The sequence below is a fragment of the Rana temporaria genome, chromosome 7 (assembly GCF_905171775.1).
Source record: "Rana temporaria chromosome 7, aRanTem1.1, whole genome shotgun sequence".
Lineage (NCBI taxonomy): Eukaryota > Metazoa > Chordata > Amphibia > Anura > Ranidae > Rana > Rana temporaria.
In genome coordinates, this window is record NC_053495.1 from 156764709 (window position 1) to 156783386 (window position 18678).

The 18678-nt window shown below is 42.2% G+C and overlaps 1 protein-coding gene across 1 annotated transcript in view; it reads right to left on the reverse strand.

Moving 5' to 3' along the window:
• Window positions 1-18678, reverse strand: part of LOC120945800 (ADAMTS-like protein 2) — a 108511-nt gene that overhangs the window by 23232 nt on the left and 66601 nt on the right. The window contains exons 8-11 of the mRNA XM_040360211.1: window positions 17835-18010; window positions 11119-11389; window positions 4917-5160; window positions 13-104 (exon numbers count right to left, since the gene is read on the reverse strand). Coding sequence (XP_040216145.1) covers window positions 13-104; window positions 4917-5160; window positions 11119-11389; window positions 17835-18010 — 783 coding nt within the window. The remainder of the gene's footprint in view (window positions 1-12; window positions 105-4916; window positions 5161-11118; window positions 11390-17834; window positions 18011-18678) is intronic.

Here is an 18678-nt window from a genome sequence, read left to right on the forward strand (position 1 = left end):
TTTCTGCATTACCTGAGCTGCAGGTTGAGCTGCAAGGTGAATAGGCGGAGATCTTCCAGCGATACATGTCAGCCCTGCTGATGTCCTGGCCTGATACTAAATCGCTGCACATAGAGAAGACAGCAAATCAAGAACACTAAATAAGATCAATCTGTTAATCTGCTGCTTGTGCATGGTATGAAGGAACACCATATAAGGGTCTAGGCCTACCCCTAACCTCTGCACCTAATACCTTACTTCCACCACCCTCTGCATGCTGCACATACCACCCCGGAGCAACAATAGCAAGATTTACAGGTGTAAGTATTTTCTTTGTTGGAGGCTTGTAAGAGGACCCCCATAGGACAGGAGACATTCACAACTGAACTTAAACTGGTAACCATGAAAAGTTTGTGCAGCATGTAGAAATTACTTCACAGAAATACAAACAATAGCTGTGAATCATACAATGTGCTGGGCCCTGTTGTGGAATTTATGAAAAAAAAAACACATCCGGGGTGTAGTATGGGATTTTGGAGGTGCTTGTTGAATTTTTAGTTTTTTTGTATAACTTTGTCCATACAAGAGTCAACAGACAAAAGAAATTGCTGTTAAAAAAGCTAGATTTTATTTGTGGTTACACAATGTAGAAAATGTAAAAAGGGAAAATAATTACAGCACAGTGCACTAATTCCTTATATGTCGCATGCTGCCGGTCCTACATGTTTCGCCTGATTGAGGCTTCTTCAGGGACACACGGACATAAATGAGTCTACAATAAATACAAAAAATTCATATATTAATTTATTGTATTTGTAGTTAATTTTTAATGAATTTTTTGTATTTATTGTAGACTCATTTATGTTCGTGTGTCCCTGAAGAAGCCTCAATCAAGCGAAACATGTAGGACCGACAGCATGCGACATATATGGAATTAGTGCACTGTGCTGTAATTCTTTTTCCTTTTTTAAATTTTCTACATTGTGTAACCACAAATAAAATCTAGCTTTTTTTAACAGCAATTTCTTTTGTCTGTTGACTCTTGTATGGACAAAGTTATACAAAAAATTCAACAAGCACCTCTAAAATCCCATACTACACCCCGAGTTCATTTTTTTTCCAAATATCTCTCTCTATATAGGGATGTAGGTTCTGTTGGACAAATTACTATATTAGTGCATGCTCTATATACCATTTATCTGTTGTAGAATGTAGTTGGTGGCACCACAATGTACCCAGCAGGTTTGGAATACATAGCAAGCTATGTGTATGCCCATGATCCCTCCACTACACCACTCCAAAGCTGGACATAAATGGGTCAAAATTCAGACGGTTCAGCGGGGGCCAGCCAAATTCTGATCTGTGTGTGGCCATCCCCAACAGACTTCTGTTAAATGAACAAGCTGGAAAATGTTTGTTTATCAGCATCTGCAGATCCGTGTATGCTGACAGAAGAGAGTCCCGCTGTCAGAATACAATGGGGGGATTCCTCCATTTATCTCACTTGTGCAAATTAAGACATCTGACCAGCCTAATGCATGTAGCTCATAAAGCTTCACAGCAGGGAAAGCTTCTGTTAAAAGCCCAATTACAGCCAAATCATTCACACACCATCGCCAATAGCGTTTTTTGGGTACCATCTTTGGAATTTGGTGGATTTTATTACATCAATCTAATGGAACCATGGACTCCAGATTTATTTTATACCACGGAAAGGTTTGCCCTTAAAGCAACAGGCGCAATGTGACCTTTGTTGGTCAAGATATAAGGCGAGCTGCTAGTGGTGATGGTGTGTAAATCAAGAGGTGGTATTTACAGAGAACAATTATTTGGGGGACTTTAAAAGTGCAAGTAAACACAAAATATGTTAAAAAATATTTGAATATTTATTATACATCATTAAAATTAATTTGGTAAAATGAATGGGTTTCAACAAACACATACAGTAAAACCTTGGTTTAGAAGCATAATTCGTTCCAGAAACATGCTTGTAATCCAAAGCGCTTGTATATCAAAGCATTTTTTTACAGGGTATAAAAGAGAAGAGAGGCACCTCTAAGGCCGCATACACACGATCAGTCCATCCGATGAGAACGGTCCGAAGGACCGTTGTCATCGGTTAACCGATGAAGCTGACTGATGGTCTGATGTGCCTACACACCATCGGTTAATGAACCGATCGTGTCAGAACGCGGTGACGTAAAACACAACGATGTGCTGAAAAAAAACGAAGTTCAATGCTTCCAAGCATGCGTCGACTTGATTCTGAGCATGCGCGGGTTTTTAACCGATACTTTTGCATACTAAGGATCGGTTTTGACCTATCGGTTAGGCGTCCATCGGTTCAATTTTAAAGCTCTAATTTTTTTGACCGAAGGATAACTGACCGATGGGGCCCACACACGATCGGTTTTGACCGATCGTGTGTACGCGGCCTAAGTGTAGCAATATGTTGCACCTTCATTAAATGTAACCATATTGCTACACTTAAAGGCTCCTCTCTTCTTTTTTATACCCAGTTGGGACATGACGCTACTCTTATATCAAGACATCGCTTGTATATCAAGGCAAAATGTATTAAAACATTTTGCTTGTCTTGCAAAACGCTCTCAAACCAAGGTTTTACTGTATATGACATTTTCTGTGACAATTGATGCTTCCACTCTAAACCCAAAATATGTTAAACATTTTTTTTATTTTTTATACATCATTAAATTTAATTTGGTAAAATTAATGGGTTTCAATAAACACACACATCACGTTTCATGTGACAATTGATGCTCCCACTCAAAACAATTATAACTTTTTGATATGGAGCCTTGGTCTGACATTAATGCACATGGAACTCTTTATTTTGTGGTTTTCTTTATTTATGTAATTTTTACGTTTGGTGTATACTACTGTAGACGCAAAGAAGACTGATCATTTCCTGTCTACTGGTGATAACACAGGAAGTGATAAATCTCTTCAACAGGTATAGAGTTGACAATAAAAACCTGACAGAGGTTCTAAAGCCGGCCATAGACGGTTCGAATATTCACCGGTTCAGCAGAAACCAGACAAGAGTTAAACCATGTATGGGCAAGCTAAATGTACCAACTTGGGTACAACCAGCCTGCTGGATTTTACATGGCATTATTGCTAGCGGCAATGGCTCCATAGAAGGGATTCCCCTGTCAACACGGTCTTTGTTGATGGGAGAACCAAGCAGATTTCTTTCCTGTGGATGCAGTAAAGAAAATTGCTCTGTCTATGGCCGGCATTATCCTTACCTACTGAAGGAATAGATAGGTCGTTTTTCTCACTTCCTGCTTAGTGCCATTTTTAGTGGAGGAATAGCTGGATTATGGTACGGCGGCGCATCGTTGCGGCGGCGTAGCGTATCGTATTTACACTACGTCGCCGTAAGTTTGCAAGGCAAGTACTGTATTCTCAAAGTACTTGCCTGCTAAGTTACGGCGGCGTAGCGTAAATGGGGCCGGCGTAAGCGCGCCTAATTCAAATGAGGATGTGGGGGGCGTGTTTTATGTATATGAAGTGTGACCTGACGTGATTGACGTTTTTTAAGAACGGCGCATGCGCCGTCCGTGTACATATTCCAGTGTGCATTGCGGCTAAGTACGCCGCACGGACGTATTGGTTTCAACGTGGACGTAAATTACGTCCTGCCCTATTCACGGACGACCTACGCAAACGACGTAATATTTTCAAATTTCGATGCGGGCCATACTTAACATTACTAGTCCAGCTATCTGATGGAATAACTATACGCCTGAAAATGCCTTACGTAAACGTCGTATCTGTACTGCGTAGGCCGGGCGTACGTTCGTGAATCGGCGTATCTAGTGATTTACATATTCTACGCCGACCGCAATGGAAGCGCCACCTAGCGGCCAGCTAAGATACGACTTACGCCGCTCATATCTTAGCCTAATATAAGCGTATCTGGTTACCAGAATACACTTAAATTTGCGTCGGCGCAGATTCAGACTTATGCCGCATACACACCATCACTTTATGTGATGAAAAAAAACGACACTTTCTGTGAAGTAAAAAATGACGTTTTTGAAACTTCAATTTTCAAAGACGAAGTTGCCTACACACCATCGTTTTTCTCACAATGATCTTGCAAAGTGAGGTTACGTTCCACCACGTTTTACCATTGAAGCTTGCTTTATAAGTAGCTTCTGGGCATGCGTGGATGAAAAAACGTCTTAGAAAACGACGTTTTTTGCTACACACGGTCAATTTCTGTGAAGTAAAAAGTGCACTTTTGAAAAACGACACATAAAATTTAAGCATGCTTCAATTTTTTTTGGTCGTTTTTTACAAGACATAAAACGACGTTTTCCCCCACACACAGTCAATTAAAGTGACGTTTTTAAAAACGTCATTTTTTTTCATCACATAAAGTGATGGTGTGTACGCGGCATTAGGCTGGCGTATCTACTGATACGCCAGCCTAAGTCTTTCTGAATCTACCTAGAAGTCTTTTTAATATCTACAGAAACTGCAAATAAAAATTAAAGAGGTTCTAACCTCTTACCAGACTATCCAAAAAAAAAACAGTTTGAGCTGCTGGGTTGAAAGTTGAGTTTGTAGGTCATGGTTTCTGCATTATTTATTTCCAGCAAAAACGATGACATGCTAAGAAAGAAGAGTGAGCACACATTAAACGAAAATATTAAATTTCTACAGCTGTATCTGGCAGTTAGAAAAAGTAAAAGAACTTTTTCTTTTTTTACAGAAAGAGCTCTAGCATTTTTTGATTATATATGGTTCTTTTACTTGCAAATAGTGCATGCTAGAAATCTACAAAACAACATAATCCTGGATTAAAACAACAGAAAAGCAGACCTATAACACAAGCAACAGTAATGAGGGAAAAGAGGAAGAGCGCCAGCTTGCATTCAATTACACTGCGCACAGCTGCGTACCTGCTGAAGCCGGGTGCTTGGAACGGCTGTGTCCTGGGAATGGATCCAAGATGTTCATAAACAGCTGGCAGCATTAGACTGTCCCTGAATTGTTCTGATTCCTGTGTGGACTCTGCCAGGGTCAGACCCCCAGGACTGCCACCGAAGAGAGATTGGCAGAGCGCAGAGTGACTCTGTTGATCACACAACCTCCATAATTCACTCTGCAGTAATCCCTGAGGAGTGTCTGTGCTGGGCTGGAGGCCTGTAACAGGGAAAGCCAGTGATATTGACATTCACACAACATCTGACACACTAGATCGAATACATCTGGAGCTAGAGTGATTCATTCACCCAAAGACTTCTAAGAACTTGTCAGAAAAACCTTTAATAAAACATATGTACCTCAATGTGCATTATAATTCTTGCAGGGTGTGTGTGAACTTTCAGATACATATGTTGAGCAGCAGATGGACAGGAGACTCTCAGCTGGTTCGGGAAACTCATGTCTATGGTAAGGGGTAATGTCCGCTGGCCAGCAGCTCTCAAGGACTTGGACAATACCCGTCCCAATCAATTTTGCTCACTCCAAAACTGAGCCCAGGCCCGATCACATGTCCCTATATGTAAGTAACCATTTTATAATACATGCAGATATCGATGGACAGCTATGGCTCCTGTTAGCCTGTCATTTACAGGTTTTGTACAGGCTTCTCGGCTTAAGCTGATTGCCTACAATCAATGTTGGCTTCTTGTAGTGGTGGTCAGTCATGTCGCTGGATGGCTCCCTTGCAGATTTGTGTTAAGGGCCCCTGGAATCTCTGCAGTCATATGCTAAACTACCCCTATTTCCCCTCAACTTACACCAGGTTGGGCACACATAAGCTTCGTACACACGATCGATTTTCCACAGACAAAGCTTTGGACTTTTGTCCGAAGGGCGTTGGCCAAAAACTTGTCTTGCATACAAACGGCACACAATTGTCGGCTAACAAACATGAATGTAGTGACGTACTACGTTGTTTTTCAGCTCTTTAGCGCCACACTTGGGCAACTCCTGCTAATGTTGTGTTTGGTGAGCATTGCTTCCGTCAACAGACTGTTGTCCGCTGAAAATTTTAAAGCCTGCCATCCAACATTTGTCAGCGAAAAATCCGACAACAATTGCATACAAACGGTCGGATTTTCCGCCAACAGCCTGTCATCACACAATTCCCGTCAGAAAATCTGATTGTGTGTACAAGGGCTATAGAATGTGACATTGTCAATGAGTAGTCACAAATAATCAATATTTTAAGCATTCTTAAAGTGGAGGTCCGTCCACCACTGCAAAAATTAACAAAATTAACACAAAACTCAAGCTCAATAACGTTGTTTTAATTGACATAACTACAGAACACAAATGACAATTCTGTACTGTACAATACAATTATGTATAGTGCATCATTTGGGTGGGTTGAGCTGATCTTAAGTCTGGGTGGTCGTTAAACAGGTAAGTCGTTAAATGAAGAGTACCTGTAATGCATTATTTACCATATTTTCCGGCGTATAAGACAACCTTTTGGGCTTAAAAACGTACCTCAAAACCCGGGGGTCATCTTATACGCCGGTACCAGACCTCGGGCATCCATTATTCAAAAGACATGCCTCCTCCTTGTGGTGTTCCGTGATAGGCAGAACACTTGGTTTCCCAGCAGAGCCTCTGTTCGGTGTTCCGCCTATCACGGATGTCTTCTCATCCTTCTGGCACCTCTCTTTCCCCTTACTATAAAAGAAAAAATCCCTCCCTCACATTTTCGTTCTGTTTTTGTTTGTTAATAAAAATTCGCATTCATTTTCATCATAGTTTTCATTAATCAACGAAAATTCAAATTGATTTTCGTCTAGTTTTCTTCACTGAAAACATGCATCTACAGAAAATGATGATGAAAATATTTTCATCAACAAAGCTAACACTGGCATTGTTTATCCACTACTCCACTTTGTCCGTCAGATTGCCTCTGAGGAAGAGCAAGTCTTGAAGCATATTGGGCAAGTGGGCATGCTACGGTCTTCATTAGCAATATGCTACGTTCCTCATTAGTAATATTGGCACTATACTTATTATGTTTTGGATTTATTTGTTGTTTTTGGTGGCATATCTGTGGTACAACAACTCGTGGTCTGTGTAAATGTTTATGGTGCCCTAAAAAGTCCCTGCCACCCACTATTTTATCTTTGTATACATAAAACTGTTTGGGATGGGCACAGCAATATTCTAAAATCACACCATTACAATTTTTGACAAAAACTAATGTAGCAGGGTATCGTCCTTTCTGATTTGATACAAAAGACTACCATTGCTGATTGTGAAGGATCTCAGCTCCCTCCTGTGGCCGAGATGAGTTGGAGCCACCTGTTGTTTACATTTAATTATGGTACCACAGTGTGAATGTTGGGGGATTGAGTTCAGGAGGAGAAGAGACTCCATTTGCCCTGGCCTGTAATGAACTACATTACCCAGAGAGCAGCTGTCCCACCCCAAGATGCTTTACTTTCCGTACCGCCTGCTGAAGGAGGTAATTTAAGGGAGAGGACGTGTTTGGCGCGCTCTCTTGGGACCGCCTCTTCAACCCAGGAGGACACTGTCAGGGGTACCTCCACTGGGAGTAGGCCGCAGTTGAGGCCCACATACACCTGGGCGGAGCGGCTTTGAGACGGAGAGACGGAGTTTCTGCCAGGGCCATCGGACGAGATCCCAGTAACCTGGCGACCTGTCTGAGGACCGGAGACTGCTGACCGACCGGACGGTGTGCCGTAGAGGGCCAGGGTCTGGACCGGTTGGGTGAGACGGGCACTTGCCTGAAAGTACTGTTTGTCTTGCAGAAGGGCGGATCGTTGACATCCATCTTCATGGTTTGACTATCCAGGAAACTTTTAACAGTTTACTATTACCCTTTTGGATTATAAGTTGTTCTTTGCACGCCACGGCATGCTAACGAACAAGTGCACAAACTGTTAGCAGGGGACTGTATTAAAGTTTGGCCTGGGATGCCAGGCCACCCTAATTAGCTATAGCTATAATACCCAAGGGTTATCTATTTAGGAGTTGTATATTTTCACTATATTCGTTGCATTGCTCGTTGACCGAGCAATCAGTTCTACTACTTTAATCAGTTCTATTTTATATTGTATTGTAGAGAGGCCAAGAGCTGGGTGAGGTTTGGCAAGAGGGTGTTTCAATGTATATGTTTTGTTGAAGGAGTCCCCCTTGCTGTGTGCTCACACAGGTCTATTTGACGTTGCAGCCTAGCTTTCGCTAAAGCCTTAATATTGTTGCTGATACTGCAGGAATCTGCGAATAGAGTGTTACTGTTTTGCTCATGTTCTTTGTTCTTCTTTAAATAAAGCATTGATTTGGTTATCTTGAAGTCTGTGTGCAGCCTATCTTTTCGCACTGCAGGATCCCTCCATTTAAGGTAACCCCTTTTATTTGCATAATCTGTTGCTGTGTAATGGGATATTGTATTTCCTCACAAGCTACTGGGGTCCACAACTCTCATATTACCAGGTGTGTCACGGGAGGGTTTTGAGCCACTTTAAGGGGTTAGTCACCGAGCGTATACCCAAAAACAATCAGAAGCTCCTCCGGGGGTAGTGCTACACTAAAAACATTTTGAACAGTTTGCATTTTTACATCTTCTTTACTCTCGCTCAGTTGTCATCACTACTGGAATTGATGGAGTGTCAGAGGCACTTGGTGAAATAAAATTAGAATTCCGCCACAGGACATAGACTATATTCGTACAGTATCTTTAGAAGTCCAGCTGTCAATGCTAATACATACCGCCAGTGTGAAATGTGAGTGCACCATACTATTCCTAGAAACCATCAGATGGCACTTCCTGGACAGCTACAAAATAATACACTCCCTCTACTTTGTTGTTAAGTGTAAGAGCTGCAATAATAGGTAATCCCAGCCTAATAGTGGCCAGTTTTCCTTACTAATACCATCTATTTTTATTATCGTCTCTTCATATTGACTATAATGCTGTAACAGACTTTACTACAGAAAATGATGCAACAGGACAAAATGATAATATCTATAAATCAATCAAGCTAGTGATAAAAATATTCCAACATGAAAGAAACCTGCATTGAGAGAGCTGACATCTTTTTCTGAAACATTAGATCCCTGTCTGTCATGTTGGTCCTGTGGAAAACATCTAATTTTCCATGCCATAGGGCCATATTCAAAGCTGGTAAGCCAAGGTCAGCACTAAGATAACTACAGGATACAAATAGCTCATGATGAAAGTCCAGCTGTTGCTCCGAAATTGTAAGAAGCCAGATGAAGTAGTATAGTTATGTTACAAGGACACAGCTGGGAGACTTCTACTAAAGCTGTTCCAGGTATTTCCAACTAGAATGTCCTGGGTCAGGCCCAGACAATGGAGGAACGTAAAAACTGCCCATGAGTAAATGTAAGATAAGCATATTTTGATTTACCTTACCTGTAGGTGTATCCGAAGAGCTAAAAGGTAAAACTATCAAATAGAATTAAAGTTTTGATGCTGCCAACCCCTCATCCAATCCTCTGGCTTTTGTTGTTGGAGCCCATGGCATTACAATTTATTTGGACCAAGCTGATCCAAGCCAATTTTTTCCTTCACTAATGGGCGTGCTTGCCGTCAGTGCTGTGAAAACTGTATATAGAATCAGCTACACAAAGTATACCATGCTGTGTTCTGACAGCGAGACATAGACTTCCCGTCCTCTTCACGGACAAGTTGGGCTGAGCGTTGCACAGCCATTCAGAGAAAGCTTTGTATTTTCTAAATAAATACAAGGCTTCCTCTGACTGACTGGCTGGCTGAGGTGGAGGGGCTGGCAGATGACGTCACCCTCTCCACCTCAGCCAAACAGAGGAAGCCTTGTAGGCATTCAGAAAATACAAAGCTTCCACTGAATGGCTGAAAATCACTCAGCCCATCTCGGATTTGTGCTGGGAATGGGACGGGAAGTCTCCGCTCCTCTGCAGGAACACAGCACTGTATAATGTTTGTAGCCAATACTATTTTCAGTTTATATAGCGCTCACTGCTAATGCATCAAGCTAGTGAGGGAATAATTTGTTTAGTTAAAATTATTTAAAGTAGAACGATAGGCAAAACCTTTATTTTCAATTCAGATAGAGAAAGGTTGGTTATAACCCCTGTCAAATTTTTTTTGGACATCTATGTGCCATTGTGGTGAATTCCCTTCACTTCCTGTCCCATAGCCAAACAGGAAGTGGGAGGAAATCTCTGCAAATTAAAGCGGAGGTCCACCCTAAAAAAAAAATTGGCCAAAAGCCTCCAAAAAATTTGAAAAAAAAAAATATATATATATTTTTTATACTTACCAGAAATGGCTGTTACTAGGCAGATCGTCCTAATCTGCCACTTCCTCGTCTGCGGTGATGTTCTGTGTTCTCCTCTTTGAGCTGCCTCCTGGGAAATGGGGGTGTGCTGTATTCTGGGACACACAGGACACACCGCCCATTCGCAAAGCGCAGTGCGACTCAAGCATGCGCAGCAGGAAACAGGCAGTGAAGCCACAAGGTTCCACTGCCTGTTTCCCTTAGTGAGGATGGCGGCTTTCGGACCTGCCACAATTGACGGATCGGCCTCGGGCAGCTGACATCGCGGGCAATCTGGACAGGTAAGTGTGCTTATTAAAAGTCAGCAGCTACAGTGTTTGTAGCTGCTGACTTTAAAACATTTTTTTTTTTTTTAAAGCTGGAACTCCACTTTAAGGGAATTCCTTGGGGACTACCAGGTCACCAGAACTAGTGTCCCCATTGGAAGATTTCCCCCTTATTACTTTTCTCGTACAACCCAAAATGTGATTTTTTTTTTTACTTTCACTTTCAATGATAACGGTAAACAAGATAACCTGCGGTGGAACATACACACGGCCGGGTTTCCCAACCAAAGCTCTCATGGCAGTTTTCCTGCCGGGGAACCCGGCCGTGTGTAGGGGGAAAAAGCTACCTAGCAGGTTCTCGGTTTTACCGGTGGACTTTTTACCGCCGGGAAAACCAATCGTGTGAACAAAGCATTAGCTTTAGAAAACCAGAAGAGGTGATGAAGAACAGATATGTGTGTGCAGCAAGGGATGGGCCAAATCATGAAAACAATACAAAAAGGTCATATATATATAACATAAAGATTAGAAACCATGACCACAGCTAATAGGGTTACCTTCTGTTTGGTCGTCTTCTACTATGCTTTGTTCTTTACTTGCCCGAGGTATAAATGAGCCTTCTGACTCTTGAGTGTTTCCCCAGTTCCATGTGTCAGGTGTATCCGGTAAGCTTTTATCAGACCCTCTCTGGGTCGCACTTTGTACGTTGCTTGGAGGAAGAGCAGCCTGTTGTACTGGTTCAGAATGTAGAGGAAGGGGTACTTCTGACACATGAGGTACTGTGTATTCATAGGTTATGTGGGGAATCTTTCCATTAAAGTTGTAGTACTAAATACAGAAGAACACATTAAATAAGATACATATATGTTATAATATAATATTTAAATAAATTGCAAAATAATAGGAAAGCTCTGCAATAAATACATGGAACATCACCCATGTTGGGCACAGATTTGTTAACTAAATAGCCCAACTCCAACACAAATTAGTGTTTTCATTTGGACAGAGTGAGAAAGGGCTAGAACCCTTTCCAGGTTTTAATTGCTGCCATTGGGCAGATTTCCCTATACTTTCTGTCCTAGTGTCACACTGTTTGTCAGGGTCAGACTATGATAGGGTGTCACCTATACTTTCTGTCCTAGTGTCACACTGTTTGTCAGGGTCAGACTATGATAGGGTGTCACCTATACTTTCTGTCCTAGTGTCACACTGTTTGTCAGGGTCAGAATGTGATAAGGTGTCACCTATACTTTCTGTCCTAGTGTCACACTGTTTGTTAGGGTCAGAATATGATAGGGTGTCACCTATACTTTCTGTCCTAGTGTCACACTGTTTGTCAGGGTCAGAATGTGATAAGGTGTCACCTATACTTTCTGTCTTAGGCCCCGTACAGATGAGGGGACATGTCCGATGAAAACGGTCCGCGGACCGTTTTCATCGGACATGTCCGCTCGGAGATTTCGGTCTGATGGCTGTACACACCATCAAACCGAAATCCCCGCGGACAGACAGCGCGGTGACGTGGCGGTGACGTTGACGCCGCCACGTCTGCAAACCAGGAAATAAAATACTTCCAAGCATGCGTCGAATCCATTCGACGCATGCGGGAGATTTCTGTCCGCTGGTTAGGTGTACTAAGCAGCGGACATGTCGGACGGACGGGTTTCCAGCCGACAAGTTTTAAAGCCTGCTTTAAAACTTTTGTCTGCTGGAAACCTGTCTGCTAGGCTGTACACACAGTCGGATCTGTCCGCTGAAACAGGTCTGTGGACCCGTTTCAGCTGACATGTTCGGTCGTGTGTACGGGGCCTTAGTGTCACACTGTTTGTCAGGGTCAGAATATGATAGGGTGTCACCTATACTTTCTGTCCTAGTGTCACACTGTTTGTCAGGGTCAGAATGTGATAAGGTGTCAACTATACTTTCTGTCCTAGTGTCACACTGTTTGTCAGGGTCAGAATATGATAGGGTGTCACCTATACTTTCTGTCCTAGTGTCCCGCGATCGAGTCACAGAGCTGAAGAACGGGGAGAGGTAAGTGTAAACAAACCTCTCCCCGTGCTTCCTATTGAGACTGTCACTGATCGTCTGTTCCCTGTCATAGGGAACGATGATCAGTGATGTCACACGCCAAGCCACACCCCCACACAGTAAGAATCACACATCAGGTCACACTTAACCCCTACAGCGCCCCCTACAGGTTAACTCCTTCACTGCCAGTGAAATTTTCACAGTAATCAGTGCATTTTTATAGCACTGTTCCCTGTATAAATGACAATGGTCCCAAAATAGTGTCAAAAGTGTCCGATGTGTCCGCCATAATGTCGCAGTCTCGATAAAAATTGCTAATCGGCGCCATTACTAGTAAAACAATTTTTTTTATAAAAATGCCATAAAACTATCACCTATTTTGTAGATGCTATAACAATCAATAAATGCTTATTGCGTTTTTTTTTTACCAAAAATATGTGGAAGAATACATATAGACCTAAACTGAGGTAAAAAAATGTTTTTTTATATATTTTTGAGGGATATTTATTATAGCAAAGAGAGAAAATATTGTTTTTTTTTTCAAAATTGTCGCACTATTTTGTTTATAAAACTGCAGAGGTGATCAAATACCACCAAAAGAAAGCTCTATTTGTGGGAAAAAAAGGACACCAATTTTGTTTGGGAGCCACGTCACACGACCGCGCAATTGTCAGTTAAAGTGACGCAGTGCCAAATCGCAAAAAGTGGCCTGGTCCTTTAGCAATAAAATTGTCCGGGGCTTAAGTGGTTAAAGTATGTACATATTCTGAACAAGCAGTAAACTTATTTTCTAAGTTCACAGCACAGGCATTAAATATTTGCTTTTTTATCTGTGGCGGGCAGATCTTGAAACTTGCCAGTTCTCCAATAAAAACAACCAGCAGATGCTTCCATGTTTTTAGTAATAACTGATACCCAACATTCCATTCCATTCACACTTCGCAAGTTGGAATCGTGGGCGGAATCTCTGAGATTCCATCCTCGATTCCAAATCACATGGCAATCGTTGCAAAACAAGCAATGGGCATTTCGGAGGCCTTCATTCTAAATGGCATCCCAAACTTGTTTTTTTCCACGTTAGTCGCGTGACAAAAACTGTGCCGCAATCGCTGCAAAACGCGACTTTAACCAGTTGCCGACCGCCCTATAGCGCATTTACTGTTAGAGGGTGGCCGCAGTGTGCAGGATCACGTATATGTATAAGATCCGGCATTTACAGGTATTGGGTGCCAGCGGGTGCTGCCGGAAGCTCACTCCCGCTGTGATTTTACCTGCTGATTGTTCAGAACACAGGCAGAACGGCAATCTGTCTGAAAGGAAGCCATGCTTTCCACTAGTACAAGCACTTCCCTCACTCACTACAGTAGAACACCAACTAGGCCCACAGTTAATCCTTTGATCGCCCCTGATGTTAACCCCTTCCCAGCCTGTGTCATTAGTACAGTGACAGTGCATATGTTTAGCACTGATCACTTTATTAGTGTCACTGGTCCCCAGAAAAGTGTCAAAGTTGTTAGTTAGTGTCCAACTTGTCTACCGCAATATTGCAGTCCAGCTATAAGTCGCTGATCACAGCCATTACCAGTAAAAAAAAATCCATAAATACAGTAATCAATGCATTTTTATAGCACTGATCGCTATAAAAATGCCAATGGTCCCAAAAATGTGTCAAAAGTGTTCGATGTGTTCGCCATAAGGTTGCAGTACTGATAAAAATCGCAGATCGCCGCCATTACTAGTAACCATTTTTTAATAAAAATGCCATAAAACTATCCCCTATTTTGTAAACACTATGGGCCAGATTCACAGCCAGCGGGCGCAACGTAACTTTTCTGATTTAAGTTACACCGCCGCAAATTACACAAGTTAGTGCCTGATCCACAAAGCACTTACCTGTAAATTTGCAGCGGTGTAACTTAAATCCGTCCGGTATGCGCATGCTCCCGACGCTATTTTCCCGACGTGCTTTGCGCGAAGTTACGTTGCGCCGAGTTTTGTGAATCGCGACGGGTAAAAAAGAGATGCGGCGGGAAAAAAAAATTAAAAAAAAATTTTGACAGCGACGCGGGAAAGACGGGTACACTTTGTAAAAGGTACCCTATCTTTGCGACGGCAAACTAACACTTACGGCGACTTAACGAAGGGAAAAAGCTTTGTGGATCTCCGTAAGTGCTAATTTGCATACCCAACGCTGGATTACGACGAGAAATGCCCCCAGCGGCGGCCGCGGTACTGCATCCTAAGATCCGACAGTGTAAGTCCATTACACATGCCGGATCTTAGGGCTATCTATGCGTCACTGATTCTATGAATCAGCCGCATAGTTAGAAACAGAGATACGACGGCGTATCAGTAGATACACCTTCGTATCTCTTTTGTGAATCTGGCCCTATAACTTTTGCGCAAACCAATAAATAAATGCTTATTGCGATTTTTTACCAAAAACATGTAGCAGAATACATATTGGCCCAAATTTATGAAGAAATTTGATTTCTTTACATTTTTTTATTGGATTAGTTTTATAGCAGAAAGTAAAAAAAAAATATTATTTTTTTTCTAAATTGCTGTTGTCAAAAACGTAGAGGTGATCAATTACCACCAAAAGACAGCATTATCTGTGGGAAAAAAGGACCAAAATGTTATTTGGGTAGTATTGCACGACCGTGCAACTGTTAGTTAAAGAAACACAGAACTATATTGCAAAAATGGCCTGGTCAGGAAGGGAGTAAATCTTCTGGGGCTGTAGTATGTAAAAATCGCGTGAAGCTTGTCCTCCAAATAGGAGCAGGAGCTTCTTTTGTGTGACAGTAGTGTATAGGGCAGCTCAATGAAGTGAATGGGCTGCCTGATGCATGAAATCGCATGAAAATCACCCACACAAAATTGGGAGCGGGATCTGTGAGTGGGAGCGAGTGTGAATGGGGCCTTATGCCGCGTACACACCATCACTTTATGTGATGAAAAAAAATGACGTTTTTAAAAACGTCACTTTAATTGACCGTGTGTGGGGGAAAACGTCGTTTTATGTCTTCTAAAAAACGACCAAAAAAAATTGAAGCATGCTTCAATTTTATGTGTCGTTTTTCAAAACGTCAACTTTTACTTCACAGAAATTGACCGTGTGTAGTAAAAAAACGTCGTTTAAAACGACATTTTTTCACCCGCGCATGCCCAGAAGCTACTTATGAAGCAAGCTTCAATGGAAAAAGTGGTGGAACGTAACCTCACTTTGCTAGAACATTGTGAGAAAAACGATGGTGTGTAGGCAACTTCGTCTTTGAAAATTGAAGTTTCAAAAACGTCATTTTTTACTTCACAGAAAATGTCGTTTTTTTTCATCACATACAGTGATGGTGTGTACGGGGCATTACAGTCTATGTTGGGATCTTCGAGTATATTTGAGAATGAATAAATTTACATTAAAATGGAGCTAGAGAGGTCAGGGATGGCTTGTGTTAGAGGCTCATGCACATTTGTGTGCTCTGAACGTGGATATGCAAAGTGTAAATGAGCGTACCTGTAAGGACTCACACCCCTGGACACAGACAGTCTGCGTCCAGGGGTGTATGCCATAATGCGTAACCATGTTTACAGGGCATACACCCACTTATAGTCATATTCTGTCGTTTATTTGTTAACCACTTCACCCCCGAAACATTTTGCTGGTCAATGACCGGGCCACTTTTTGCGATTCGGCACTGCGTCGCTTTAACTGACAATTACGCGGTCGTGCGATGTGGCTCCCAAACAAAATTGGTGTCCTTTTTTTTCCATAAATAGAGCTTTCTTTTGGTGGTATTTGATCACCTCTGCAGTTAAAATTTTTTGCTCTATAAACAAAAATAAAGCGACAATTTTGTAATAAAAATGAATATTTTTAACTTTTTTATAATAAATATCCCCTAAAATATATATTAAAACATTTTTTTTTCCTCGGTTTAGCCGATAAGTATTTTTCTACATATTTTTCTTAAGAAAAAAAAAAACGCAATAAGCGTTTATTGATTGGTTTGTGCAAAAGTTACAGCGTCTACAAAATAGGGGATAGATTTATGGCATTTTTATTATTTATTTTTTTATTAGTAATGGCAGCGATCTGCGATTTTTATCGGTACTGCAACCTTGGCGGACACATCGGACACTTTTGACACATTTGGGACCATTGGCATTTTTATAGCGATCGGTGCTATAAAAATGCATTGATTACTGTAAAAATGTCACTGGCAGGGAAGGGGTTAACACTAGGGGGCGATCAAGGGGTTATTTATGTTCCCTAAAGTGTGTTCTAACTGAAGGGGGGGTGGGACTGACTAGGGAAATGACAGATCGCTCTTCATACTTTGTACGAACATACGATCAGTCATTTCTCCCCCTGAAAGAAGCGGGAGCTGTGTGTTTACACACACAGCTCCCGGTTCTCGCTCTGTCTCGAGCGATCGCGGGTGCCCGGCGGTGATCGCCCCTAGTGGCCGCAAAGCAAAATCACGTTCTATTACGTGATTTTGCGCAGCCGAGCCGACCTGCCGCCGTAAAACAGCGGTGGGCGGTCGGCAAACAGTTAAGGCAGCCATACATAACACCTGTGGCTCCCTGGGTGCCGAAATACAGTCGTATTGTACATTATATGCTCCAATATGCCTGTGTGTAAAGCTCTTCTACTGCTGTTAAAAATATTAAAATAGTGTATTGTCCAAAGGTTGGGCATAGGTGCACCTTAAATATGAATTTTCTGAATCTGAAAAGTTTCTTAAAGGGGTTGTAAAGGTTTGTTTTTTTATTTTCTAAATACTTTCCTTTAAGCTAGTGTATTGTTGGTTCACTTACCTTTTCCTTCGATTTCCCTTCTAAAAATTGTTTTTCTTTGTCTGAATTTCTCACTTCCTGTTTCTCCTCAGTAAGCTTGCCTTCATCATCCGAGCTGTTCTGGCTGGGGGTTAGTCAGCGTGCTCGCCCCCTCCCTTGGGACGCTGTGTCTCCCCGCAGGGATGTAGTCCCAAGGAAGAGGGCGAGTACGCTGACTAACCCCCAGCCAGAACAGCTCGGATGATGAAGGCAAGCTTACTGAGGAGAAACAGGAAGTGAGAAATTCAGACAAAGAAAAAAACATTTAGAAGGGAAGTCGAAGGAAAAGGTAAGTGAACCAACAATGCACTAGCTTAAAGGAACCTATTTAGAAAATAAAAAACAAACCTTTACAACCCCTTTAAAGGTAAAGAGAAGGGCTGGGGTCTCACACACACACCATGACACTGAGGGACTGGTTGGTTGGCCCTGGAGTAGTCAGATATTCCAGTCCCTCACTCTGTACATTTGATGGCCGCCTATATTTCACCAGCGTCCCGGCAACACGGAAATTTTGAGGGTTGTCCATCATCATATTCCCGTTGATGTAAAAATTCCCTGCAGAGTCTGCCAGAGCTGAGGAAAAACACAAAAAATAGGATAAAAGTAACCAAAAAATTTATAATACAGAATAAGGACAAACTGAACATTTAGTTTAAAGCGGTGTTACACCCAATACCAAAAGTTTAATAAATTGCTTACCAATCATTAGATGTGGTGGCTGCATTTGTTTTCTTTATTTATGCTTTTTTTTCACCTAATGATTTAACCAGTAAGGCCTAGTACACACGAGAGGATTTATCCGCGGATACGGTCCACCGGACCGTTTCCGCGGATAAATCCTCTAGAGGATTTCCGCGGATTTGGATCCGATGGAGTGTACTCACCATAGGATCGAAATCCGCGCCGAAATCCCATCGCGATGATGTGTCGCGCCGTCGCCGCGATGATGACGCAGCGACGTGCGCGACGCTGTCATATAAGGAATTCCACGCATGCGCCAAATCATTACAACGCATGCGGGGGATCCATTCGGACTGATTGATCCGGTGAGTCTGTACAGACCAGTGGATCAATCCGTTGGGATGGATTCCAGCGGATAGATTTTAAAGCATGTCTTCAAATTTTTATCCGCTTGAAATCCATCCCAGGGCATAAAAATCCGCGGAAACAGATCCGCTGGATTGTACACACCAGGGGATCTATCCGCTGGAGCCGGTCCGCGGATCAATTCCAGCGGATGG